General features: G+C 44.9%; 1 protein-coding gene across 2 annotated transcripts in view; it reads left to right on the plus strand.

The window, feature by feature from the left end:
* GSDME (gasdermin E) overlaps positions 1–16,951 on the plus strand; it is a 108,020-nt gene that overhangs the window by 58,541 nt on the left and 32,528 nt on the right. For both annotated transcript variants that reach the window (XM_069588177.1, XM_069588176.1), the window contains exons 6-9: positions 4,617–4,781; positions 7,527–7,654; positions 8,515–8,710; positions 15,126–15,199. In XM_069588177.1, the coding sequence (XP_069444278.1) occupies positions 4,617–4,781; positions 7,527–7,654; positions 8,515–8,710; positions 15,126–15,199 (563 nt within the window). The remainder of the gene's footprint in view (positions 1–4,616; positions 4,782–7,526; positions 7,655–8,514; positions 8,711–15,125; positions 15,200–16,951) is intronic.

Genomic DNA, 16,951 nt, shown 5'->3' on the forward strand with positions numbered 1-16,951 from the left:
AGAAGAGATAGGCTACCCACCCCAGTATTCTTGGGCTTCCCTTGTGGCTCAGCTGGTAAAGAATCTGCCTGTAGTGTGGGAGACCTGGGTTCAATCCCTGAGTTGGGAAGATCCCCTGGAGAAGGGAAAGACTACCCACTCCAGAATTCTGGCCTGGAGAATTCCATGGACTGTATAGTCTACGGCATCCAGCGGCAAAGAGTTGGACAGGACTGAGTGACTTTCACTTTCACTTTTCAGCTTTTGTTACCAGCATGTGATATGCCATGTCATCACAGGGGCCCACAGGGGCTTGTGTGACTCCAGCCCTGGCCACTGAGGCCTTGGTTATCCCGTGCAGATGGACTGGTGGTGGGGGTGTCACTTTTGTCAGGCCTTTTGGAAGCTTGGCCTTCATGGAAGATGCCCATGAGGGTTCTGAGAACCCTTTGGTTTGGGGACCCTCGGGAGCCCCTCCCTGTTCCTCTGAGGAGGTGTCCATGCTCTGCCCTGTTGGTGGCCACCCGACAGGGGGTTTTTCTTTTCTCAGATGGGGTTGGAAAGACAGTTTGCCTGGGGAAGCTCTCCTGTTTGCATTTCCATTTTCAAGCCTTTCATCTTGGCTTGCTTCCTCTGTCTTGAAAATAAACTCCTCTTTGTGCTGCTGAGCAGAGGTGCCATGGGGAGTTCTCAGGGTTCCTCAGGCTCACTTCTTATACCCCAGCCTTCTCCCGCCGCCTGCCCTGCCTGTGCAGCGAGTTGGTCAGGCTCTTGTTCTGTGCCACTCACTGATTTTTAAGCCAGTTCTGCTTATTTTTCCCATCTGTGTTTTTTGTTGCTCTTCCTGCACAACGTTCTAATCTGGTTTCATAAACAGCCCTGCAGGCGCTGCTCTGACCTTAAAGAGGCTGTCTGATCTCTCCTCCCACCTTTAGGGTGTGAGTACATTTGACAACCCTCCTGTCTTTTGAAACTTTGCCAGGAGGTTACTCCCTCTGTGTCCTTTGGGGGAGGCATCAGTGGGCCCGTCTTTGCCAAGGGGTTACTTCAGCCATGACCCCTCTCTTTGGCAACAGCTCCCCTCTTATGTGGCCAATCAGAAACATCATGTTCTCGTCTTGAATTTTAGTCTTTGCTTTGTAGAATTAAGCATTTACCAGTGTCCTTTCAGCATGAACTATTTTTTAAAAAAACTTTTTATCTTGTATTAGGGTATAGCCAATTAACAATGTCGTGATAGTTTCAGGTGGACAGCAAAGGGACACAGACATACACGTGTATGTATCCATTCTCCCCCAAACTTTCTTCCCACCCAGCCTGCCACATAATGTTGAGCAGAGTTCTCTGTGCTATATAGTAGGTCCTTGTTGGTTATGCATTTTAAATATAGCAATGTCAGCATGAACTTACTGGGCACATGTGGACGAGAACCTGTGCTTTCCACCCTACTGGGTCTGTGCACTTCTCTGCAGGTCCAGAGGCTGGTATCAACATCCCCTGCCCTGTTCCCATCACAGGTTTTTATCTGGCTCCTCTGCTTCGAATCTTCCCCATTTTTAGCAGTGTAGCTAATGTGATTATTTAAAAATATATGTTTGGTCATTTCACTCACCTGCTTGAATGCCCTTCTGAGGCACTCTGTCCTCAGCTAAAGTCTGCACTCCTAGCCACGTTGTGTCCAGCCTTCCCGCTCCTCTCCAGCGCCTCCAGAGTTAACCTACCATCTCGGAACTCTCCACTCTTGCCTATTGTGAGCCTTTGTTTGGAGAGTGCCCCCTTCTTCTTGGCCCAGCTACTTCCTACCAGGCTTCAGGGGGCTACTTAGTCACCGCTTCATGCAAGAAGTTCTTTCTCCATCCACTGGTTCTTTCTCAGCACCTGCCAGTCTGGCTTCAGTGACCCCCTCCACCTTTCCCACTTGTATCTCACTCACTGTCAAAGCCTCGGTTGTAGTCCTTTTGAATCTCTGGCTCCGTGCAGCATGTCCGATGCTGCCGAGTGAAGGAGTTGGTACTGCCCTCAAAGGAGCTGTGCGCATGAAAAGGAAGAGCACTGCTGGGGCTGTGGACTCCCCAAATACAGCTGGGCCCACAGGGCTCTGGGCAGCATTTGAGGCTGTGTTGTGGTCCTTGTTCTTGGACAGCATGACCTGGGGGTCAGTTCACACTTGCCGACCTTGGTGCCTGGTGTAGAGGGTGGAGTGAGCCGGGGGCACCCTGGATGCCCAGGAGTGTGGGTAGGTTGAGTGAGTAAGTGAAAGCTCGTTTCATTTGTCAGTTGACGACTATCCTGTCTTATGGATGTCATTAGTGCCCACACCAGTTCAAAATGTGTTAATACTCACACCTTCTACATGTCATGCAAGTACTAGGCTCAGCCACATTCTCATTCCATAGCCTGTACACAGATGATTAAATAGAAGCATGAAAAGAATGTGCATTTTTAAAATGTTTTATTGAAGTGCAGTTGCTCTACAATGTTGTTAGCTTCAGGTGCTTTCTAATAAGCAGATTCCTGCTCCCATCCATGATCTACTGAGACCTGCACTCCCTGAGAATATGATTTTTTTAAAAACATTTTTCCTCTGTTCATGTGTATATGTATTCATTTTAAATTTTTATTTGAGTGTAGTTGATTTACCATGTTAAGTTTCAGGTGTACAACGAAGTGATTCAATTATACATAAATCCATTCTTTTTTTAGATTCCTTTCCCATATATGTCATGACAGAGTACTGAGTAGAGTTACCTGTGCTATAGAGTGGGTTCTTATTAGTTACCTGTTTTATATATAGTAGTCACCATATGCCGATCCCAATCTTCCAGTTTATCCCCTCCCATCGTTTTCTCCCGTTAACCATAAAATTTTCTGTATCTGTAACTCTATTTATGTTTTGTAAATAAGTTCATTTGTACCATTTTAAAAGATTTTACATATAAGCAAATTATCATATATGTCTTTCTCTGACTTCACTTGTCAGTATTTCTCTTTCTCTGACTTCGCTCAGTATGACAGTCTCTAGGTCCATTCATGCTGCTGCAAACGGCATTATTTTATTGTTAACGCCTGAGAAATACTCCATTGTGCATATGTACTACATCTTTCTCTGTTCCTCAGCTGATGGACATTTAGGTTGCTTCCATGTCTTGACTATTGTAGATAGTGTGAGGGTGCCTCTATCTACTCAAATTATGGTTTTCTCTTGCTATGTGGCCGGGAGTGGGACTGCTCGATCTTATGGTAGTTTTATTTTTACTTTTTTAAGGAACCTCCATAATGGTTGTACCAGTTTACATTCCCACCAACAGTGTAGAAGGGTTCCCTTTTCTCCACACACTCCTGTGCGTTGTTTGTAGATTTTTTGATGACGACTACTCGGACCAGTGTGAGGTGATGTCTCATTATAGTTTTGATTTGCATCTCTAATAATCAGTGATGGTGAACATCTTTCACTTGCCTACTGGCCATCTGTATGTCTTCTTTGGATAAATGTCTATTTAGATCTCCTGCCTATTTTTTGATTGGGTCATTTTGTTGTTGTTACTGAGCTGCGTTGAGGTGTCTGTGTTTTGGAGATTCTTTGTTGGTGACTTCATTTGCAAATATTTTCTCCCATTCTGAGGGTTGTCTTTTCATTTTGTTTATGATTTTCTTCGCTGTGCAAAAGCTTTTAAGATTAATTGGATCTCATTTGTTGTTTTTAATTTTCATTTCCCTTAACAGGTGGGTCAGAAAGAGAATCCTCATTCTTAAGTTCACACACTGTTTTTGCTTAGCAAGAACACACCATTGCATTTTACCTACAACTTAGTTACCCTAGTTGGGCTCTCAAATGTGAAAGTATTTAAGGAGCATTTCTATTATTTTAAAAAACTTTTTATTTTGGGAAATTACACACATGTTCAGAAGTACAGATAATAATATAATGAACCCTATGTACCTACTACCATCCAGCTTCATTAACTTGGACAATTCATGTTTCATCTATAAGTTCCCCACCTCCCTGCATCCCTACTCAAATTGTTTTGAAGCAAATCATAGGCATTATATATTTTTGTTTATAAATATGGAAACATCCCTAAAAGATAAGGCTTTTAAAAAGACTAATTTTCCTTCATATGGATTCATGTAGAATATATTCTTTTGTGTCTGGATTTTCTCACTCTATATAAGTTTCATTCATATAATCGCAGTAAAAACTTTACTACTTGTTAATGAAGAAAAATTGACTCTCCAGGAGCCATGTAATCACTTGTGCACCTAAATATATTGTCAATAATTCTGTAATATCTGTTCAGTCAGATCAGATTTATCAATCAAATTCAAATTTCCTCACTTATATATCATGGGTTGTTTGTTGGAGTTGGTTTGTTCCACTCAGGCTAAGGAAATACTTCTGATAATTGGAAGATTGCTTCCTGCCTGTTCAGAGAGCCTTATGTTAGGAATGACCATTTCTCTGGCATTTGTAGGAAGTGGCTGAACTTTGGTCAAACAGCTTAACATGTACGAAGTGGGTTTATGGGGAAGAGGATGAATGTGCCTCCCTGCCCTCTTGACTTAGGTAAAGCTGGGATTGGGATGTGTCAGTGAGGCTGACCCTTCTGCCTGGCTTGTCCTTTTCTCCTCCATTACAGAATTCTGCCTCCTACAAGGGAAGCATGGTGGCTTTCAGCAGGAAACGAGAAGCAACTCTGTCTTGCTGGACCCCCTGCCCTTCCGAGAGTTTGCGTTCTGGGACATGCCGGATGCCGGGCAAAGGCTGTCTGCCCAGGATAAGCCACTGAGTGTTTTAAAACAAGGTACTGTCACAGGATGGGGCATGGTGAGGTGATGGGCAGTTGACCGCTCTGCCCCTAGAAGTGGTGTGCCCTTCAAGAGGGCTGATTCCCCAGAGATTCATGGAAAACATCCGAGAACAGAGAAGATGGTGCTCGACTCAGTTCTGGTTCTCAGCAGGACCCACCTTGGTCACCTAGGGAACCTCTGGTCTGGGATGGTCCGTTTTAAGGAAGCGGTGGGAGGCTGAGGAGGGCAAGCGTCAGGGGCCTAGTATTTTCTTTCATTTGAACCATGGCAGTCTTGCTGACTACCAAGAAGAGCTAGTCAGCAGCGAGGAGAGAGAACCCAAGTTTTGCATCTGTTTCATTTATTCCAGGCTTCATCGCCAAGATAAGCAATGCTTTGTCAGCACTGCAAAATAAAATGCTCTCTTGGAGGCCCATATCCGCGTGGCATGAAGCCGTATGTTGCCGAGGCATCCAGCGACGAGGAGGGCAGGACGTGTGACGTGCCTGCAGCAGTTCCTTTGCTCTCCACAGCACTCTGTGTTTTAAAAAGTTTTTGTGGGGGAGTAGGGTGGGAATTAGTAGGAGTACAGTATATGGTAGAAAAGGAGATGGGCAAGGAAAAAGAGAAATGAATAATTAAGTAACAGTGACTTTCACTTCCACTTTACTGAAGACAGCTAGGAGCAGCTCAGAATCTCTGGCTTGGAGGGTAGAAGAGAGACTCATCAATGGGGCTTCAGTGAGTCCCAAACCAGAAGATATATGCTTTTGTTTCTGTAGCAAAAATGTCAGTATTGACAGAATTGGCAGTGAAGGCCCACTGTTAAGGCTTTCTAATCTAATGCCAGGGCTGCAGGCCTCCTCCTGATATTTGGGTGTGATTTTCAGCTGCCACTTACGATTAGAACCACTGCAGCCTTAACTGCATGCACTGCAGGGAAGTGACAAGACAGGATGAGCTTTCTTATAATTTCCTTTCCCATTAGCCTACCCTGCCAGCCTGGGGGGAAGTAAGGAGGCTGGGTGGTTTAGGTGGGAATAGGGTGGGGGCCCGCTTCTGTGCCCTTAAACTCTAGAGCGGCCAGGACAGCATTTCTATCCAGGCCGGGGTGGACCAAATTAGGTTATAGGGCAGTTTTTCAGTATAACTGTTGTTGGAATTTGACATCAGCAGAGGTGGTACATTTATGTATTGCTATCCATCCCTGTATATGGAAGCTTTGGGTTATCAAATCTTTTTTTCAAATTCCCACTGGGCTTAAGTTACTAGAAGCTTCTGACTGTCTTAAAAAAGGAAGTTTCTAAGGGGAGAGGCTCAGTCATCCTGAAGAGGGTGTTGAGTGATCCAGCTGGGGTTCTAACCCATTCTCCAGGACAGGTGAAGAAGAATGGGGAAAGTGGCTACCTTGTGTTTGCCTAATGAAAATTATGCCAGCCCCTTGAAAAGCAAAGTACATCATGAGAAAGGCTGGGCTGGAAGAAGCAAAAGCTGGAATCAAGATTGCCAGAAATATCAATAACCTCAGATATGCAGATGATACCACCCTTATGGCAGAAACTGAAGAACTAAAGAGTCTCTTGATGAAAGTAAAAAAGGAGAGTGAAAAAGTTGGCTTAAAGCTCAACATTCAGAAAACTAAGATCATGGCATCTGGTCCCATCACTTCATGCAGATGGATGGGGAAACAGTGGCAGACTTTTATTTTTCTGGGCTCCAAAATCACTGCAGATGGTGACTGCAGCCATGAAATTAAAAGATGCTTACTCCTTGGAAGGAAAGTTATGACCAACCTAGACAGCATATTAAAAAGCAGAGACGTTACTTTGCCAACAAAGGTCCGTCTAGTCAAGGCTATGGTTTTTCCTGTGGTCATGTATGGATGTGAGAGTTGGCCCATAAAGAAAGCTGAGCACAGAGGAATTGATGCTTTTGAACTGTGGTGTTGGAAAAGACTCTTAAGAGTCCCTTGGACTGCAAGGAGATCCAACCAGTCCATCCTAAAGGAAATCAGTCCTGGGTGTTCACTGGAAGGACTGAAGGTGAAACTCCAATACTTTGGCCACCTGATGCAGAGAGCTGACTCCTTTGAAAAGACCCTGATGCTGGGAAAGATTGAGGGCAGGAGGAGAAGAGGACGACAGAATATGAGATGGTTAGATGGCATCACCGACTCATTGGACATGGGTTTGGGTGAACTCCAGGAGTTGGTGATGGACAGGGAGGCCTGGCGTGCTGCGGTTCATGGGGTCGCAAAGAGTTGGACACGACTGAGCGACTGAACTGAAAAGCATGCATTTCATGTTAAAGGACACAAAATCTGCAGTGTATTGGAAAGATATGAAAAATAATGCATTTTGGCATTTGTGTGGCTCTGAAGCTTTATAAAAGTCTTCACTGATATTTGGTAATTTAGACTTGATAATTTAATAATGATTGCAAATGACTTTTTCAGGAAATTGATTAGACTTAATTACTGTTTAATGAGTCATCAGGAAAAAGTCTGAGACAAAACTTGGCTTCCCTCTTTTCTGTCTCCCTGTCCTCCCTTTCCTTCCCTCCTCCTTTCTTCAATAGTCTGGTTAGTGAAAAACACACAGGGTGGTATTTAACACTCTTTATTTCTGAGTTCTACTATTGACTGTGCAGCTGGAAGTGTCTATGAAAGAACAGAGGACAGTTCTCTCTGAAAAGCCTGAGTTGCTGGCCCTAGTTCTGGGGTAAGTCATGAGACCTGGTGTGCTCTGGTGTGTTCACAGCCACTCTGCTCTTAGAGAGGAATTTCCGTCCCTTCATGGAGTTGCCCAAGCAGCAACAGACAGCCCTGAATGACGTCCTCCAGGCGGTCCTGTTGGATGAAGAATTACTGGTGGTCCTGGAACAAGTGGTAAGACTGGAGACACTTCAATCTGGGCTAGGTCTCTTGCAATAAGAGACCTTGAGCTGGGGTAAAATTGTGTTTGAAATTTCTTCACCTCCTTTTAATCTTAAAGCTTCTTTTGTTCCTAGTCCCAGCCCCCTTAGTTTTCTAACTGTAGAAGGGTAGCTGAGGTGCAGAGTAGAAGGGTGTATTAATTTCCTAGTGTTGCTGTGACAAGTTACCACAAATGGCAATGTATTTCCTTACAGTTCTGGAGGCCACAAGTCTAAAGTCAAGGTGTCATCAGGGCTTTGCTTCCCACAGACTCTAGCAGAGAATCCTTGTGTGCCTGCTCCAGCTCTGGGGGGCTCCTGGCATCCCTTTGCTTGTGGCCACATCGCTTGAGTCTCCTTTTCTGTCTCTTAATGGACACCCACCACTGGATTTTGGGTCCACTCCAGTCTAGGGTGATCTTGCGATTTACCTTAACTACATCTGCAAGAACTTCAAATAGGGTCTTACTGTGAAGCTCTGGGTGGACCTATATTTGGGGACACTGGTAAGGAAGCCACCTGTCAATGCAGGAGACAAGAGACACGGGTTTGAGCCCTGGGTTGGGAAGATCCCCTGGAGGGGAGGGCCTGGCAACCAACTCCAGTATTACTACCTGGAGAATCCCATGAACAAAGGAGCCTGGTGGGCTATAGTCCATAGGGTCGCAAAGAGTTAGACATGACGGAAGTGAATTAGCATGTATGAATGCTCCAGCTCACTGGGAGGGTTGTATGTCCTGAAGGCAGAGGCTGGGTTGTGCCCAGCTTCACCTCTGGCTTTACTACATCTCTCTCTCTCCCCAACCACCCCCACCCCTCCACCTCATCCCACAGTGTGATGACATAGTCAGCAGCCTGTCACCCTCACTGGTGGCTCTGGGGGAGCTGAAGCTGTCACAGCAGCACAACCTCACGACCTTCCTGCGGCTGGCGGGGTGCAGTGTGCAGGGCGAGCGTCCAGGCTCAGAGGATGTTGTCCACAACCAGAAACTCTTCTCTACAGCCTACTTCTTGGTCAGTGCGCTAGCAGGTATGGATCAAAAAAAAAAAAAAAGGGAGGAAATGCGCTTGCCTTGAAATTGCTTTGCTTACTGTGTGGGAAATTTGGCACATAAGGTTCCCACCTTTTCAAGCAGTGCAGGGAAGATAAGCAGGAGAGTTTACAGGACTGCCATGAAGTCATGGACTTGCTGCTAGCCTCCTCCACTCTCTTGGAGAGGACTTTCTTTCCTCTCCCAGGGAGGGCTGTCTGCAGGCACACCCCCTCACCCAGACAGGAAACCACTTCCCCAGACAGCCTGTGATTCACACTTGAAAGCCACTGCCACTCAGCATTGCCAGGCATCATTTGGCAACTGCTATCTTCCCCGGTGTTTTGGTCCTTCTCATCCTCTCGTTCCTCTTTGCAAACTTATGGCCCTATCCTGAGTGCAGCATCGTGGCCATGAGGGCAGGGAGGCTGCAAAGAGCATCCCAAAGCACCAGGATGCTGAGCCCAGCACCTTCACAAGCTCCACACCCATCCTGGCCATCCAGTTACTAGTGAGCTGTGGAGCCCACCCTACACTTCTGTACCAACTCCCACCCAGAGGAATGCAGCATGCCAGAGGGTCTGTGGTACCAGAACGAGGTCTTCCTGTATGAGGAATCTGTCTGCACCGGGTCTTTGTTGCAGCATGTAAGATCTTTAGTTGAGGCATAAGATCCTTAGTTCCCTGACCAGGGATTTAACCTGGGTCCCCTGCATTGGGAGTTTGGAGTCTGAGCCACTGGACCACCAGGGAAGTCCTGGAAGCTGGACTTTACTTCTTAGAGAGGCAAGAGCTGACAAACTAGCCCAATCTTAGTCCCTGCAACTTTTCAAGGTGGATGTTGAATTCCTGATACATTTCAAGAGTTCCTCCTTAGCATCGCCCTAGAACAAAAGCCCAGGAATCTTCAGTTTTTGAATAACGAGAGCAAATGCCTCTTCCAGCTCTATATGCCAATGAATGTATGCTCTATATCTTATTCCATGTCACGGGTAAATGTTTTGACTGGGATTGGATATAAGATGAGAGCCCTGTGGAACTCCACTAGAGACCTTTCCCCCAATGTTAATCATTATATAAGAGAGTCTAAAAACAGGCATTCTATCAGGAGCTGATCTACAGGCCAGAGTTCTCTGGCTTTTGAGAAGCCATTCCTTCACAATTTACCTTGACTTCTGTATGTTGGGAGGTTTTTGATTACACTGATTTCAGTCTACCTAGTGGAAATTAGTCTTTTCAGATTTTCTATTTCTTTCTGATTCAGTGCTGGTGAGTGGTATGTTTTTAGGAGTTTATTCATTTCTTCTAGGTTGTCCATAGTACTCTCTTATGATCTCTTGTATTTCTGGGGAACTGGTTGTAACATCTACACGTTCATTTCTGATTTTATTTGAGGCATCTCATTTTCTTGGCAAATCTAGCCAAATGTTTGTTAATTTATCTTTTCAAAGAACTAGCTATTCATTTCATTGATTTTTAAAAAAGATCTATTAGTCTGTTTTTAATTTCCACCCTGATCTTAGTGATGTCCTTCTCTCTACTAACTCTGGGTTTCATTTGTTCCTTCTGAGGTATAAAGTTAGGTTGTTTGAGACTTTTCTTGTTTCCTGAGGTACCATTTATTGCTGTGAGCTCTCCTCTTAGAACTGCCTTTGCTGCATCACATAAATTCTGATGTGCTGCATTTCCATTTGTCTAAAGGTGTTTTCGAGCCATTCTTTCCTTATTGGTTTTCTGTCTGGATGATCTAGCCGTTGATGAAAGTGGAGTATTAAAGCCCCCTGCTGCCCACGTCTCCTTCTAGGCCTGTTTCCTTCTGTATTCAGGTGCTCCTACGTGCATGCACATGTGTGTGCTCAGCTGCATTTGACTATTTTGCGAGCCCGTGGGCTGCAGCCCACCAGGCTCCTCTGTCCATGGGATTTTCCAGGCAAGAATACTGGAGTGGAGTGCCATTTCCCCAGGGGATCTTCCTGACCCAGGAATTGAACCTGCAGATTCTTTACCGCTGAGCCAAAAGGTAAAGAATAACAGATGTGTAAACAGTTGAAGTGTTATATCCTCCTGTTGGCTTGACCCCTTTATCACTGCGTAGTGCTCTTCTCTGTCTCTCATTAAAGTCTGTTTATGATATACAGATGGCCTAGTAACCCTAATTTTCTTTTGGTTTGCATGGACTATCTTTCCTTCCCTTTTGTTTTCAGTCTGTGTATGTCCTCATATCTGAAATGAGTCTCCCACAGGCGGTATAATGGTTTTTTTTTAAAATTTATCCATTTAGCAACTCTGAACTAAATTCTCCAATCAAAAGACCATTACATTTAAAGTGATTACTGACAGATGTGTACTCACTGCCATTTCGTTAATTATTTAGCGACTCTGGCAGTTCTTCTGTTCCTTTCTTCTCTTGCTCTCCTCCTCTGTGACTTGATTTTCTGTAGTGATATGCTTAGATCCCTTCTCATTTTTTTTGGTGGTTACCATGAGGATTACATGCCAACTTAAGACTGTTATACATACTACGTCGGTAACAACTTAAGTTTAAACACATCCTAAAGCTCTACATTTTACTTTCCTCTCCTGCCGTTTTATGGTTTTGATGTCACAAATCGTGTCTTTTCATCTTGCATATCCCTTAAGAAATTATTATATTTTTACTGCTTTTGTCATTTAACCTCATACTAGTTTTGTAGGTGATTAATTTACCCTTGCAACATTAGATTATTATGAATTTTACTATATATTTACCTTTACCAGTGAGATTTATTTTTATATGTTTTCTTATTACTAATTAGTACTCTTTCATTACAGCTTAAACAGGTTCCTTCAACTTGTCTTGCAAGGTTGGTCTAGTGATGAATTCCTTCAGTTTTTGCTTGTCTGGAAAGTTCTCTCCCCTTCAATTCTGAATGACAGCTTTATCAGGTAGAATATTCTTGGTTGCAAGTGTTTTTTTTTCTTTCAGTACTTTCACTATATCATACCACTGCCTTCTAGGTTGCAAAGTTTCTACTGAAAAACCTAATCTGCTGATAGCCATGTGGAGGGGTTCCCTTGTAACTGTTTCTCGCTGCTTTCAAGGTTCTCTCCTTGTCTTTAAGTTTTGACATTTTAATGTGGCCTGGGTCTCCTGGATCTGAGTGTTTGTCTTCCCCACGTTAGGAGAGTTTTCAGCCCTTTTTCTTCTTCTGGTATCCCTATAGTGCAAATGTTGGTTTGCTAGATGGTGTAGCACAGTTTCTTAAGCCGTGTTCGCAAAAAGATGCTGCTCTGATTGGGTGAAGTCCACTGCTTTGTCTTTTGAGTTCAGTGATCTTGTCTTCTACTTCCTCTAGTGTCTGTTTTGGTTCAGGTATTGAATTCTTCATTTCTGTGACTTAATATTTGGTATTTTCCTATATTTTCCATTTCTTTGTTGAAGTTCTCACAGTGTTCATCTGTTCTTCTTCCAAGCTTGTTAATCCACTTTATGATCATAAAGCTGCTTTTTGAACCCTTTAGTAGGTAAATCACTTATATTCTTTTCATTCAGGACCTTTTTTGAGATTTTTATCTTGTTCTGTTTGGGACATTTTTCTGTTTCTTCATTTTCCTTGATTTTCTGTGTGTGTTTCCACGCATAAAACAGTCACCTCTCACAGTCTTGAGGGAGTGGTCTCTTGTAAGAAAGAACCTTATTGTTCAACCTTGCCCTAGCTCTCTGTTGTTTCTCAAACCTCTGTGATTGTTCAAGCAGCTTATTTTTAGTGGCTCCCAAGAGTTGAGGGTTTGTCAACACCTGTCAGTGTCTCAGAGAGGGGCTCAGTCAGCACCCAGATTCAGGCTGGTTAGAGGCCAGACCTTCAGGCAGCAGCTTTCAAAGTATATAAATATATATATAGACCACAAGTGTAAATCCCACGAGCCAGAGCCTGGTGACCTGGAAATGCCATCTGGGTGGCAGTCACAAAAATCACAAGTTCCTTTCCAGCAGATGTCAGCACCCTGGAATGAGGCAGATAGAACATAAAGGGTGGGGTTCAGACCCTCCACCACAGAGAGAAGCTCGGGTTTTGAGTTCCCTCCTGTGTGTGGGTCGTGGTACCAGAAGTGCAGTTCGCAGGGAGATTGTGCTCTGCCTCTCCTCCCTGCTGTCGTGGGGTTTTCTTCCTAGCTCACCTGATGTGTAGGGAGTCGCTCAGGCAGTTTGGGTTTTTCTCAGAGGAAACTCTTCAATGTGCTGCTGTAGATTCAGTCTGTTTGTGGGAGGTGGTGAGTTCTGGATCTTCCCATGGTGCTGTCTTGGACCTGCCTCCTTGTCCTTGTTTAAAGCACTCAGCATCTGGCTGGTCTCCTGGAACACGTTCTCCACCATTCTGTGACCTTAGCATGAACTTCCCAGGTCTCATCTGTTAAATACTTAGAATATGAAAGATCAAAAGTCATTTCAATTCCAGAAACAACTGAAGAAGCCTCTACTGTGTTTCAGGCACTGCCAGATGCTGAGGTAGGAGAAAAATCAACATCCCTACCCTCAAGGGAATTAATCAAGGGAAGTAGTCGTAAAATCAGATAGTAGGCTTCTCACGTGGTGCTGGTGATAAAGAACCTACCTGCCAGTGTGGGAGACCCAAGAGATGTGGGTTCAATCCTTGGGTCAGAAAGATCCCCTGGAGAAGGGTATGGCAACCCACTCCAGTATTGTTGCTTGGAGAATCCCATGGGCAGAGGAGCCTGGCAGGCTACAGTCCATAGGGTTGCAAAGAGTTGGACACGAGGGCCTAAGTGCTGAGTTGCTTCAGTCAAACTCTGCAAAGCAGATGCTATTTCTTCATCCCTATGTTCTCAGCCAGGTTCAGGGTAGGAAATGACCACTGAGTAACACGGAAATAAAGTATTTCCAGGAATAAGGGATGATGATGATTACAGGAATCACCTGAAAAGTGAGGCGATGGAAACATGAACAGGTAGATGACCGTGACAGTAGCTCAGCCAGGACCTCATGTTCCAGGTGACTGTGTTCCTGCCCTTCACAGCTGTGGGGGTCTTTCCACAAGGCAAGGCTCCATGTATTGACCATCTTCATCTTCCTGACTTGGAATCAGGGCCTCCTTGAGGATTTGTTGAAAATGGTGGAAACTCTCTGGAGATGAAGGCACACTTTAAATGCAGTTTAGGGGGTTCACTCGGAGAAGGCAATGGCACCCCACTCCAGTACTCTTGCCTGGAGAATCCCATGGACGGAGGAGCCTGGTGGGCTGCAGTCCGTGGGATCATGAAGATTCGGACACAACTGAGTGACTTCACTTTTCACTTTCATGCATTGGAGAAGGAAACGGCAACCCACTCCAGTGTTCTTGCCTGGAGGATCCCAGGGACGGGGAAGCCTGGTGGGCTGCCGTCTATGGGGTCGCACAGAGTCGGACACGATTGAAGTGACTTAGCAGGGGGTTCACTGGTAGGATTGTATCTTCAGGGCTGCCCCATCCACCCAGCAGCCTTCCTCTCCTGGGAATAAGCCATGTTTCATTGTCCTCTGTTGGGTTCCAGCCTAAGCAGCACACTGCCCTTTATAAATAAGGCTGCTAATTAACGCAGGAGATGGAGTAGTTCAGGAGTGTTCCCTGGGCCAGATGATGGAGCAGATGACTCTTCTCTTTTGCCTTTTCAGCTCAAATGTTGTATCCCAAGGGATTGGGTCCTTCTAGCAATCTCATCTGTTCTATCCTGGGAGGTATTTAAAACCAGTTTGGAATAACACTGATCTGGATTCCCTGTTCCTGGGGCTGGGAAGGACCCTTCTGGTGCAGCCCCCAGGCTTGCTCAGCTCTGTGTCAACCCTGAGAGTCGCCAGTGCCGGGCCGGGGCCCCTGCACAATCCTGGGCTCAGGAGCTCTGCTCTGCCAGCCCTTCAGAATAGGTTGAAACAGGCTACATTTCCCCCCCACAACATGACTAGTGACCTAGGTATAATCCTTTATAGTTTATTTAGTTGTCTGACATAGGCTAAGAAAAAACAAAAACAAAAAACCCCACATCTATAGTACTCAAATGAGGAAACATGCTAGGAGAGGTATACCAAAGATCACTCCCCAAATATTTAGTGGGATGAAACATAGCTCTTTTGTCACTAAATCCCAGGGTCTTTCTACCTTTCCGTGCTGACTCATTTTTCCCGAGTCTGTACAGTTCTTTCTGATTGGAGAATTACATGCAAGAAATATCCTCCAGTGAACACAGAGCTGGTTACCTGGTCCCTACATCTATTCTGTAAAAGACTGTGCAGCTTTTGTAGCCCCCTTTGTTCATTTATTCTACAATAACTGAGCATATCCGACTGGCAGAGGAAATCTAAGTTAGGTACAACCCAGGGGTTGGTTCTGCTTCTGTGTATGCTTTCTTTGGGCAGTGACTGATTCTCTTTTTCTCCTGCAGAAATGCCAGATAATGCAGCAGCTTTGCTGGGCACTTGCTGTAAGCTCCAGATTATCCCTCCGCTGTACCACCTGGTAAGAACCCTCCCCTAGGGGACCTGGGGTGGGTAGGAACAGGGAAATGAGGGGGAGATGAATATCCAGCAGCTGATAAAACTTGTCAGGCTTTCTCATCCACAATAGCCCTTCAAAATAGGTTAAAACAGCTATCACTAACCTCACGTTCTTTTATACCCTGCCTACATCACACACACAGGAAGACCAAAGCTCAGAGGGAAAGGAGTTATCTGGAGAACTTGCTAGCAGGGCTAGGACTCGAACCTTGTCTTGTACTCCAGGTCTCATGATTTCGGCATTTCTTGGAGAGAATTTTGGCCAAGGCTTGTTGCAGGGAAGGGGCCTGCCACCATATTATTTGCCATGCCAGTTCTATGGCTGGACCAGTCTGATTCAGCATTGAATTCAACAGGGAGGTATTCAAGAGGACCCTTAGCTTCATGCCCTAGGGAAATGTCATGGCAGGAGTAAGAGTTAAGTAATGATGAGCTTAGCCCTGAAAGTCAGGGTTAAGTTTTCCTTTTAAAATTACAAATTGGGTCATTAACAGAAGGAACCATCGACAGGCCGGGGCAGCTCCTCTAATGTGGCTTCTGCAGGTGTTGCTCAGCCTGGGGCAGACAAGCAAAGCATACCTGGTTACTTATTTTGAGGCCTGGTTCCTATGGGCTGATGCCAGCATGCTGTTTAGACCCAAAGAACTAAAGCCTGGAGCTCTGCAGCCAGGTCTGTAAAGCAGGTGTTGGGGTAGACTGCCTACATAGGACCCTGCAGTTTGTTACTCATCTGCCCTGGGAACTTGTCAGCATGGTGGTTACTGCCTTTGGTGCATCTTTGTGTAGCAAAGACCTGTGGAAACTGCAAGGCATCATTCCAAGGAGCAGTTTAGATGTCATTCACAACTGAAAGCAGATCCTCACCACCCAGAGGAATGCTGTGTTCTTGTACTTTGACCACAAAAACTAAACTACTTGAAAATGAACCAGCATGAGATTGTCCTGCAGCCAGCTGAGGGTAAATGCTGATGGTGCAGTTCGGTTATGGAAATGATATGTTATCAGTATCTAATTATCTGCAATGACAGTAGTTCTGATTTCATAGCTTAGCTCCCTTTCATAGAAACTGAATATTTAGTATTTCCTAGGTCAGCCCTTACCATGTATTTACAAAGCCATCAACTGCATTCAGGAAGTATATACAAAAAGAAAATACTACCAAGACCACATTAGCTAACTCCCTCTCCCAACCAACTCACACTTGGTGGTCATCTTCCCTGCAGGTCTGCTCTAGGATTTGATCCCACATCACATCCACCAGAATTCAGCTGCTGGTGTTCTAGGAGTAGCTCTTAGGATGCACTTGGAGTTCTAGCATAGCAGAGAGTCATTTGTTTACTTTTGTGGGGCTGCTGAATATAAACAAACAATTTTTCTTTAAAGACCTTCCTGAGTGTCTTCATATAATCTCCCCTAGATATTGTAATAACATTTCTTAAGACGGCAAGGCTCCTGCCTCCTGAGAGAACTTGGGTATCTTACATTTTTTATAGGGATTTACTTAGAGCAAGGTACAAAAGTCTACCTGCATTCCTGTCTTGTCTGGTGGCCAGAGTAAGTTTGAGAGGCTTTCTGAAAGGCTTTTGAAAGAACAGTGTCAAATACACTCATACCTTTGCAAACTGGTGAAAGAAATGGTAAGAAGGTGAGTTTATAATCATCTAGAGAGCATGTTAATTTCACACGTCCACTCCTTCAGGTGTGACTGTAGTCT

Source organism: Ovis canadensis, chromosome 4, assembly GCF_042477335.2.
Source record: "Ovis canadensis isolate MfBH-ARS-UI-01 breed Bighorn chromosome 4, ARS-UI_OviCan_v2, whole genome shotgun sequence".
NCBI lineage: Eukaryota > Metazoa > Chordata > Mammalia > Artiodactyla > Bovidae > Ovis > Ovis canadensis.